The sequence below is a fragment of the Colobus angolensis genome, unplaced genomic scaffold (genome assembly GCF_000951035.1).
Source record: "Colobus angolensis palliatus isolate OR3802 unplaced genomic scaffold, Cang.pa_1.0 Scaffold446, whole genome shotgun sequence".
NCBI classification, from domain to species: domain Eukaryota; kingdom Metazoa; phylum Chordata; class Mammalia; order Primates; family Cercopithecidae; genus Colobus; species Colobus angolensis.
In genome coordinates, this window is record NW_012117888.1 from 138153 (window position 1) to 150221 (window position 12069).

At 39.4% G+C, this 12069-nt stretch overlaps 1 protein-coding gene across 4 annotated transcripts in view; it reads right to left on the bottom strand.

Moving 5' to 3' along the window:
- Window positions 1–12069, bottom strand: part of PLS3 (plastin 3) — an 89470-nt gene that overhangs the window by 25589 nt on the left and 51812 nt on the right. For 3 of the 4 annotated variants that reach the window (XM_011957531.1, XM_011957530.1, XM_011957532.1), the window contains exon 3: window positions 1990–2153. In XM_011957531.1, coding sequence (XP_011812921.1) covers window positions 1990–2153 — 164 coding nt within the window. The remainder of the gene's footprint in view (window positions 1–1989; window positions 2154–12069) is intronic. The other variant, XM_011957533.1, reaches the window with a different exon arrangement.

Below are 12069 nucleotides of genomic sequence, written 5' to 3' on the forward strand. Positions count from 1 at the left end.
CGCCACCTCGCCCGGCTAGTTTTTTGTATTTTTTAGTGGAGACGGGGTTTCACCGTGTTAGCCAGGATGGTCTCGATCTCCTGACCTCGTGATCAGCCCGTCTCGGCCTCCCAAAGTGCTGGGATTACAGACTTGAGCCACCGCGCCCGGCCTGTTTTTTTCTTTTTAGACGGAGTCTCGCTCTGTCACCAGGCTGGAGTGCAGTGATCTCGGCTCACTGCAACCTCCAACTTCCTGGTTCAAGCAATTTTCCTGCCCCAGCCTCCCGAGTAGCTGTAATTACAGGCACACACCACCACACCCAGCTAATTTTTGTATTTTTAGTAGAGACCGGGTTTCACCATGTTGGCCAGCATGGTCTCCATCTTCTGACCTCGTGATCCGCCCGTCTTGGCCTCCCAAAGTGCTGGGATTACAGGCGTGAGCCACTGTGCCCCGCCGACAAGTGAGCATTTTAAAAACAATCACAAAATGCTGTCAGCTGAGTAGGCATCATTACTTGGTCAATTTGCTTCTTGAACTACTACAGTGTTCTAAAGGTGTTAATTCTAATTGGAAAAAACATTTTAAAATTTCACTTGCTATGGTGAGCCACAGTTACTGATAGGAGTATGTTATCGTTTCAGTTGCCTTGGGGAAAAATAAACCGTGACAAAGGAGGACAGGAGTGCTAGGATATTTGTGATAAATATTAGGCACTGATAACTAGTTTGTGATATACTGAAAGGAATTCCTAGTAAGATCTAGTTAAACTCAGCCTTAAATTAATAATAAATACACCAATAAAATCTTAAGGATATCCTTAATTGAGGGAAGAAGCAACAGCTATTCTTTTATTTTTTTAATTAATTAATTAATTAATTTAGAGACAGGGATAGAGTCTTGCTCTGTCACCCAGACTGGAGGGCAGTGGTGCTATCATAGCTCACTGCAGCCTCCAACTACTGGGCTAAAGCAATCCTCCTGCCTCAGCCTCCTGAGTAGCTAGGACTATAGGCTCAAGCTACCATGCTGGGCTAATTTAAAAAACGTTTTTGTACAGATGGGGTCTCCCTAAGTTGCCCAAGCTGACAAAGTCTCCCTAACTTGCCCAAGTTGATCTTGAATGCCTGGCCTCAAGAGAGCCTCCTGCCTCAGCCTACCAAAGTGCTGGAGTTACAGGTGTGAGCCACCACATCCAGTCAGCTATTTTTAACATGTATCTCAAATACATTGTCAATAAATACAGACTGAAAATGGCGTAAGTCTAAAAAATCTAGTCCTAACTTGCTAGCAGCCAATAGTGGTAGGCATTGAAGAACCATGTGCCAAGTATACATTTTCCAGGCACTGAGTAGAGAACACCAAACTAAGTTCTGGGAGTGGAGTGGGGGGGTGAAAGAATTAAAAACTCAGCCCCTAACCTTGAAGAATATTTGATGAAACTAGAGAAGAAAACAAAAATTTTAAATGCCTCTTCCAATGGACTAAAAAGATATGCTTCAAACTTTTAATTATCAAAATTATCATCCTAGACAAAATGGTTCAGTTAAACACCCCTACCACAAGAGTGGAAAACAACTTTTTAATAAGAAAGTTCAGCTCAGGAAGCTTCCAAGACCGTGAGTCAGGGTGTATCATTAAAATTTGGGAGCACACTGTTCACCATGGGAGAGACAACACTTCAAAGATGTCACTTATCACCTTGATAACTGCCCTTTAATGATGCCATGAAAGGAGACTGTTCACATTATACAACTTATCACCTTAATACTTTACCATGTTATATCTTTGTTTCTGCAGTGCTCTTTTTCTCGATTCATTTGTTAAGATATTCTAGCAGCTAAAAGAAGTAAATTTAGTGGGCAGGATGACAGAAATGTTACTAGTTATAACAGTACTAATATGATATATTTAGGAACTTAACATAATAGTACTTAATACTATAACATCCCACTAGATGAAGGAATATCTATTACTTCTAATAATCAGGAATTTTCACATACTTACGTAAACAAATTCGTCAAAACTTATTTTCCCATCTTTATTCCTGTCACCATCCAGCATGAGTTTCTGAATAATTTCTCTCACTTTATATCCTGGTAATGGCATATTAGCTTCCTTGAAGAGCTCATGAAGTTCATAGTCACAAATGAATCCGTTGCTGTTGAGATCTTTGTAAAAAAGGAGAGCAAGCAAAAAAAGGAAAAAATTGAGAGACATAATTTATTAAGAGTATTTCCCTTCATTTGAGGCTCAGTTCATAAGCTCACTTAAATAAAATATTTTCTTATTGTGGGGAACATAAGATTGTTTGAAAGGGAAATGGACATTTTAGTGGAAAAAGCAAGGTTTTATATCATGTATCCTGTGATTTAAGCAATGTGTATGTAGATTTACTTAAACAGAGCATCCCTAAGTTCAAGAAAGCATAGTTGGTTAATACAATTATTATTAACTTGGAGTTAATAGGATTTTAAAAAAAGAACTAATAGATCGTAAACCTACAAAACACTTCCATAGTGTAGAACAATTTCTACTGTAACTATAGGAATTTTGTGTTTCTTATTCTTCCATTGCTCTAAAAGAACTTTTAGGAACTTAATGCTGATTCTGTTTCAAAGCACATCTGAAATTAAGCAATCATGTTCAGTGCCAATTATTTTAAGAGTTAATGTAAATAAACATTAATTCAAGACGAATACAGAGTTCATAAAAATAAATGCACTACTGACGAAATCAGATGTTTAACATGACTCTATAAATAACCTTTTAATTTTTGTACTACTGAAGGTTTCTCAGAGTATATCTTGAAGTGCTGATTAAATGAATGATGTTTATTCTGAAGCTTTTAAAAATAGAAAAAAAACCCGATCAATGACCAAAAGTTAATTTATTGAGAAAAAGGCTAATGTCCTGAGGGTTGTAACCACTTGAATATATATTTTTCTGTGAATACAGTTTGATGTTCACAAGTAATTTCAAATATCTTCTGTTCAATGACTTTTATTCCTTAGGTCCCGCTGATTTTCATATGTAAATTTAATTATAATAGAAGGAAACAACCTGAATAGAGAAATGACTCAAGATGACCTTAGTGCTTTTAAGAAAATGTATTGTGGCCGGGCACAGTGGCTCACGCCTGTAATCCCAGCACTTTGGGAGGTAGAGATGGGTGGATCACCTGAGGTCAGGAGTTCGAGACCAGCCTGGCCAATGTGGTGAAATCCCCTCTCTACTAAAAATACAAAAAATTAGCCCGGCATAGTGGCGGGTGCCTGTAATCTCAGCTACTCAGGAGGCTGAGGCAGGAGAATCGCTTGAACCTGGGAGGTGGAGGTTGCAGTGAGCCAAGATAGGGTGAGTGCACTCCAGCCTGGGCAACAAAGTGAGACTCCATCTCAAAATAATATATAAAATAAAAAATAAAAAAAATAAAGCAGGCTGGGCACGGTGACTCACGCCTGTAATCCCAGCTTTTGGGAGGTGGAGGCAGGTGGATCACTTGAGGTCAGGAGTTCGAGACCAGCCTGGCCCACATGGCAAAACCCCATCTTTACTAAAAATACAAAAATTAGCCGGGTATGGTGGCAGGCGCCTATAGTCCCACCTACTCGGGAGGCTGCAGCAGGAGAATCGCCCGAACCTGGATTGCGTCAATGCACTGCAGCCTGGGTGACAGAGCAAGACTCTGTGTCAAAAAAAAAAAAAAAAAAGCATAGGGAGTTAGACTGGGGCTATTTTGCCCCCAGGAGACATTTTTGATTCCTATAACTGGAGAAGGGAGTTGGGCTGGGAGAGGAAGCACCTGGCATACAGTGGAAAGAGGCTGGGGATGCTTCTAAATATCTTACAATGGATATGATCCCTCCCGGGTATGTACAACACAAGAATTATGCAGCTCAAAATGTCAGTTGTGCTGAAGTTGAGTAACCCTGGGTTATAGAGATATTGGGGGGCAGGGATGGTTGTGGTGCTACTACTTAGACGGGTAAGGAAGGCCACTTCGATGAGGTTATATTTGAATGAAGACTTCTATGAGGTAAGGGAAGCAAATCACGTGGCTATCTGGGGCAAGAGATTTCGGGTAGAGGAAATAGCAAATGCAAAGTCAGTGAAGCTGCAGTGTGTCTGGTGTGTTTCAGGAAAAGTAAAGATCCAAAAGTAAAGATCCAATATGACTTGGGTAGAATGAACAAGGGGGAAAATGAGATATAAGGTCAGGGAGCTAGCTGATCATACAAGTTCTGCTAGGCCAATGTATTCCATGGAATACACTGAAATTTCTTTCTAAGTGTGATCTATATGTAATTCACATTATCCAATTTTTGGTCAATTACTAAAATTGCAGTTTGCAAGAATGCTCTGGGGGATTAAAAATTAAATTAAATTAAAATATTAAGCATACTGTATGGAACCATCTTGCCAATATTTTGAATGCTGACGAAATTCTGTTTAGTTTTAATGCAGTCTATTTTAAGTATTTAAGTTTCTTAAACATTGATTACTACATTTTAAATCTATGAATTAAAACATCTGTACTTTTATTTTTACTTTTATATTTCTTTGAGACAGGTTCTCTATTGTCCAAGCTGGAGTGGCACGAGCATGGCTCACTGCAGCCTCAACCTCCTGGGCTCAAGCAATCCTCCTGCCTCAGCTCCCCAGCATGGCTGGGACCAAAGGTGGGCACAATTACGCCTGGTTAATTAAAATATCTGTACTTTTAAAACATCAATAACAAACCACTCAATACTTAGTGTGAAAATCACTTAAATTTTCTTCGAGGTAAAGCACTTAATTTCCCTAGGGCGTATATTCACTTTCTTTGCTTTGGATTTATAAAAGGTCATACATCAAACTCTTTATTTCTACATGTAAAGTGTTTCTATGTAGAAATCAATCCATCAATAATGTCTGCAGTTGCTAAAAAGAACAAAGTAATCCCCATGGCACTGCGGTAAAATTTTAGTGGCTCTTGTTTTATGAATGTCTTGGGTTTAAATACACCTGCTCCCATGCATATACCAACTTGTTTTTCCTATTTCCTTTCTAAAATTACAGTGGAGCTCAGTACTAGAGAGTAAGTGTGGCATAGTGAAAGAAACACAGCATGCATGCTTGAAGAGACACACAGTGGGAATAATGTGACACAGTGTCTTATCTCAACTTGGCTATTAATTTGCACAAGTTACCTCTTCAGGCCTTAGTTTTCTCATCTGTAAAAGGAGGGCTTTGGACCACATATCTCTAAAGTTCCTTTTTGGTTCTATCACACTGATTATAAATCAGAATACACAAGACTTCATAACTCTCCCCCCACACAAACACTTTCAAAACCTGGAGATAGAATAGTAATGCGTATTAAATACAGATAGAGTGATAACATCCTGATCACTACTATACCTTATTACCTAAGTATAACATTCTTTCATTTTTATGATATCTTTGGAGGAAGAGATAGCTTATTCCTTTTAACTATCAAAACGTTGTCCACTTTAGTGGGTTCTTTTTTTCTTTTAAGCTATTTTATTCCTTTATTTTGAGACTAAGTCTCACTCTGTCACCCAGGTTGGAGTGCAGTGGCATGATCTTGGCTCACTACAACCTCTGCCTTCTGAGTTCAAGCGATTCTCCTGCCTCAGTCTCCTGAGTAGCTGGGTTACAGGCATGCGCCACAATGCCTGGCCAACTACTATATTTTTAGTAGAGATGGGGTTTCATCATGTTGGCCAGGCTGGTCTTGAACTCCTGGCCTCAAGTGATCCTCCCACCTTGGCCTCCTAAAGTGGTAGGGTTATAGGCATGAGTCACCAAGCCCAGCCAATTTTTTTTTATTATACTTTAAGTTCTAGGGTACATGTGCATAATGTGCAAGTTTGTTACATATGCATACCTGTGCCATGTTGGTGTGCTGCACCCATCAACTCGTCAGCACCCATCAACTTGTCATTTACATCAGGTATAACTCCCAATGCAATCCCTCCCCCCTCCCCGCTCCCCGTGATAGGCCCCGGTGTGTGATGTTCCCCTTCCCAAGTCCAAGTGATCTCATTGTTCAGTTCCCACCTATGAGTGAGAACATGCGGTGTTTGGTTTTCTGTTCTTGCGATAGTTTGCTGAGAATGATGGTTTCCAGCTGCATTCATGTCCCTACAAAGGATACAAACTCATCCTTTTTTATGGCTGCATAGTATTCCATGGTGTATACGTGCCACATTTTCTTAATCCAGTCTGTCACTGATGGATATTTGGGTTGATTCCAAGTCTTTGCTATTGTGAATAGTGCCGCAATGAACATACGGGTGCATGTGTCTTTATAGCAGCATGATTTAAAATCCTTTGGGTATATACCCAGTAATGGGATGCCCAGCCAATTTTTTTATTTAAAAAAGTATCTTTAGAGACAGGGTCTCATTCTGTTGCCCAGGCTGGAGTACAGTGGCACAATCATAGCTCACTGCAGCCTTGAAATCCTGGGCTCAAGCAATCCTCCCACCTCAGCCTCCTGAGTAGCTGAGACTACAGGCTTTCACCACTATGCCCAGCTAACTTTTTGTTTTTTGTATTTTTTGTAGAGACAGGGTCTCACTATATTGACCAGGCTAATCTCAAACTCCTGGCCTCAAATGATCCTCCCACCTTGGCCTCCCAAAGTGTTGGGATTACAAGTATGAGCCACTGTGCTTTGACTCTAGTTTAGACTGGAGTATATAACAGGTATATAACAGGTATTGTTCTTTTTGTATTCTCAGTGTTATAATAGAAGTGGAAGGTAGAGATGTTTTAAATTTGATGTGGGAGAACTACAGTGGATTCAAAGCTATATGAAACTGACTAAGGCCCAGAAAGTCTATCCAGCTGTCTATTTGTATTAGAATACAGGTCTGGTGGCTGGGACTGGTGGCTCATGCCTGTAATCCCAGTGCTTTGGGAGGCTGAAGCAGGAGGATCAGTTGAACCCAGGATTTCGAGGCTGCAGTGAGCTATGACGGCATCATTGCACTTTAGCCTGGGCACAAGTGAGACACTGTCTCAAAAGCAAAAACAAAAAACTCCAGAAGTTTGGGTCACAGGGAGAATTACTATTTGCATGAATCCTTCCTGAAATAACCTCCCTTGAGCATTAATTAGAAGACAGTTCACTGAAGTGATTAAAAGATGCCAGGAAGTAGCCACCCTAAAACATAACTAACATAAAATAACCACATTTGGAAATTTCATTTTGAAGTAAGGGTAGTAGTAACAGATGCTTTTAGAAAGGGACAGGAAAATTTTAAAGGAAATTGGAGGAATAAGAATTTGTTATTACATGAAAAACTTCCTTATTAGGCTGCAAATCTCCCGATAAAGATTCTTTTAAATCTTTGTATCTCCCACTCCAATATGTAGCACAATCTTTTGTATATAATAAGCAATGGAAAAATTATTTATGTAGAATCACTGATTCTCAGGAATTGACCAAGGAAAGAATGCTCTAATCCTAGATGGGCATTTTAAAAACAAAACTAAACAACAATGAGAAAAATACAGAAATAGCACTCAAAGACTGAATGGCAATTCATCGAGAAACCAAAACTTGACAGAAATATCCCTTAAATAACATTCAATCTCATTCCCTTTGTTCTAATCCTGTCCCTACCCAGCAGCCTTCAGATCTGTAATTTGGTTTTCTAAGTGAGCACACCCATCAGGAAGGGCCCAAGTGGACAACCAGTGATAGCTCTCTGGTCAGGATCTCTTTTGCTCCAAATGTAGAAACCTGCTTTGGCTTTAATGAGAAAGGAGATGCGCACTTGTTTAAGTATGAGTCAACCTCCAGAGCAAACTGAGTACCTACCCTGTGGGTAGACACCCACTGGGCTAGATGCCAAAGATACAGAAATGAATCAAATGGAACCCCTGGGTCTTACTTGAAACTGTGGCTACAAAGTCCTTGTAAAAATTTTGAGTCACGTTGAATACATATCCTTACTCTTTCCTGGGATGAGAAGAATGTGTGTTCTCTTCTAAAAATTTTACCTATTCTGCCATTTTCCCATATTTTAGCCCCCAGTGTTAGTCCCACTTACACTACCTCCCATGATCAAAGGCATTTTAGTGTTAGTACGAGTCAATTTTATCAAGCCTTTCTTAGAGCTCTTAAATCATATATTTTGAAGAAAACAATTTTTTTTTTTTTTTTTTTTTTGAGACGGAGTGTCGCTCTGTCGCCCAGGCTGGAGTACAGTGGCGCGATCTCGGCTCACTGCAAGCTCCGCCTCCCGGGTTTACGCCATTCTCCTCCCTCAGCCTCCCGAGTAACTGGGACTACAGGCGCCCGCCACATCGCCTGGCTAGTTTTTTTGTATTTTTTTAGTAGAGACGGGGTTTCATCGTGTTAGCCAGGATGGTCTGGATCTCCTGACCTCGTGATCCGCCCATCTCGGCCTCCCAAAGTGCTGGGATTACAGGCTTGAGCCACCGCGCCCGGCCCGAAGAAAACAATTTCAATTTAAACAAGAAGGCAGAGGGAGCCTAAAAAGGCAGCTAGCAATTAATTTTACAAAACCTCCCAGCTGGTAAAGTACTTGAGAGACAAAATAGCATGCAATTACTCTTAAAGAGTTTTATGCTAATTTTATTTCCAACCCTCAGTCAAAAAACCAAAACCATCCTTAAACAATATCAAAGATCTAATGTGGTTTGGAAGGCCAGAAAAAAGGTAGCACAATTGGATTTTAGAAAGCTTCCATCTCATCAGGTGCTCACAACTTTTAGTCTACTTCTAAGACTAACTTGTCGCAATTTAAAAAATAAACATATACGCTGATGACTATTCAATCTAATTTTCTACATCGGAGAAAAGTAGTTTCGTTTTACAAACTGGCTAAATGATAGTCTTTGAGTCATGTTTTCCTCATGCATAAAATAAAATAACTGAGGTACCTGAATGATTCCCAAATAGTCCAAAATGAATTTTGGATCCTTTTTTGTTATTCAAAAGCAAAATGAGAATAAGAATAATGTGGCAAGGTTTTTCAAAAAGACAATTTAATTTTTTAAAAGCACAAGGCTATGTCCTTATTTGTGGTTAAAATGTCCACTTTAAAAACAAAGCATTGGAATTACAATGTTGCTGTTCAGTATGTTTGATGGTGAACTTCTCCTATTCTGAGTTTTGACATAAACATGAGAATTTAATAGTAAACTGACCCAAAATACACATACCTAGATTGGAAGTCATTTTAACAACTGGATATTAAAATCATAACCACCAGGCATGATGGCAGTCCTTTATTTTCTCATTCATGCTGCCAATATTCTGCAACTCCTTTTTGGCTCACTTGCTATTTTCTCATTAACTATACATTGGTATGGAGTGGGAAAGGCTCTGTGTTTTGAAGACTCTTCTGTTCCAGCATCATAGTTTCCAACCAGCTGATAAAGTAGACATAAATTACCATACTGCCTATATTATGCAGAGCAGTTTCAATGCCAGCACGTCTCAACCTTTTGGTTTAGAAAATATGGTCAGTATGGGTGGACATTAAGGAGAAGCTGGATAAAGGAAACTCTACCTTATCACTGAACACAATTCTGGCAGAAAGTAAAGGGTTAAATTTGAGTAAACTGACAAAGTGTTATTTTTTTAAAAGAAGAAAATTATGATACTTAAAAAAATCACTAAGCAGCCCCCAATGCTGCACCAGACAGGCCCATTTTTCATATTGAATTCACCAGAAAAAAAACCAACTGTTACAAGGAGTGTTTTCTCTCTCTCTCTCTCTCTCTCTCTCTCTCTCTCTCTCTCTGTCTGATGACACATGGAGGTTCACATCTGCATTTTGTTTTAAAGGAAACCTCATTATTCTCTTTTACCAAGTATTATTTTAAATACCATTTAACTCCCCCACCGCCCTCCCCTAAGTAAACCTTAAAGTAAATAAACTTATTACACAGCCATGTTCCTGCAGAAGTTTGAATCACACCAAGAATGCATATCCTTAAAAGGAAATGTTTTCCCTCCCCTTGCATCCTGTTATTTAAGCTATTTTAAGTACTTGTCTGGAGAAAGCTAAGCCAGAATCCAAGTGGTTTTGATTTTAGCTGCTGTTTTACACTGCCCATGTCCAGGTGGTACGTGCTGCAATCTATCACTTCAAAAGCGTCTTTTGGGGTGCTATTTTGTCTTATAAATTTGACAGTAATAAAGACTGGGATTTTCTTTGACGCTCAGGTTGTGTGTGTGTGTGTGTGTGTGTGTGTGTGTGTGTTGCTTTAAACATCCTTGAATCTGTCTAAATCTGGTGTCTTTCTTTATGAAGAGGTCACATATTGTGTGCCCTAATCTGCAACACACATACGACCTCTCTATTAGCCCACTCAGGACAGTGCTCATTAGGACTTAAAGAAGAAAGCCTATCAAGTGCAGATGCATATCCTTTTGGAAAAGTTGGATTTAAAAGTTCAATTTGGTTTGACCAACATATTCTACAAATTTTCTGCACTAAAGAAATGACAAAAGGAATCTATTTATCTAACAATAATGGGTTTACATACATACATACACAATCCTGAATGCCCATGAAAACTCACAAAATACTGATTTAAAAGACTCGGTCAAAAGACTTGGACAGAAGAATTTAAACTATATTCCATCCTAAGATCTAAGCAGTAAAATCAAGCTTTCATTAGGCATTAAAACCTTAGAAAACGCAGCTGCTAAACATCTCCAGATGCTTAGTTAAACATGGGGTTTGCCTCTCACAGCTTATACCTTTTGAGGTAGCTCACTGCAGCAAATATAAGAGGCAGTTTAATGAGTTCCAGCTAAGGGTAGACTGGAGGTTACTGCATTAGAGTTCACTGTACTAGTGGATTTCCAAAGATGGAGGTCAAGTACAGCAGAAGGCTGGACAAGTTTAGAGGGTGAGACCAGGTAATCAAAAATGTTTATCAGTCCTTTTCTGACTCAAAATTTCCAGCAGTTTGGCCATCATTTTTCCCCTGCTGCAACTCTCGTTTTAAAAATACATCTGTGTTCTCACACACACGTGTGCTCTTGCTTTTACCCATGCACCCACACATGTGTACTCCTCACTAGCTTCCACACCTTGGAAACATGGTTTTCCAACTATCCCAAGACCTCCACTTCTAATAATCCATATATAATTAACCAGATGGCACAATGAAAGAGCACTGATTAGTTTCATTTTTTTTAGATGGGCTATAGTTTTGTTTTTGTTTTAAGGCATAATTAAACAAATATGCACTGGTGTAGTTTTATTGAATACTAAAAGTAAATTAAACTAAAGTACTTTTTTTTTGTGGCATCATCCTGATGTGTGTGTGTGTGTTTTTTTTTTTTTTTTTTTTGAGACGGAGTCTTGCTCTGTCGCCCAGGCTGGAGTGCAGTGGCACAATCTCGGCTCACTGCAAGCTCCACCTCCCAGGTTCACACCATTCTCCTGCCTCAGCCTCCCGAGTAGCTAGGACTACAGGCGCCCGCCACCATGCCTGGCTCATTTTTTTGTATTTTTAGTAGAGACGGGGTTTCACCGTGTTAGCCAGGATGGTCTCGATCTCCGGACCTCGTGATCCGCCCGCCTCGGCCTCCCAAAGTGCTGGGATTACAGAAGCGCCCGGCCGAGTGTTTTTTATATACTAGAGAATATCAAGTAATTTGAAACAACTTCCTGGGATGAGAGAAGTCTGGTATAGCTACAACCACCACAAGTAATTTTTTTCTTGCTTAGTTTGGTGGGAAACCTCAAAGGAATACACCCATACTATTCCTAGTCATTTAAGAAACCCCATTATTCTTTTATTTCAAAAGTGCTGAATTCATGTTTAAAAAACCTCAGTAGTGCTCAGGAGGGAAAAAAGGCAAGGCAAGGTAAGTGTTTGCAGTACTAAAGCAACTCTGCAAAGATTTACATTACATGAATTTTTCTTTATGACAAGTAATCATCCAAATGACCACTAGCTTCCACAGCAAGATTAAAGGCTTAGAATGTAAAAGACAGTTTCTAGATGGTAAAATATTAATACCTAAGTGTTTTGAAAGGTGTTATTTATTCTTCTTTAGAAAAAGTTATGTATTCCAGC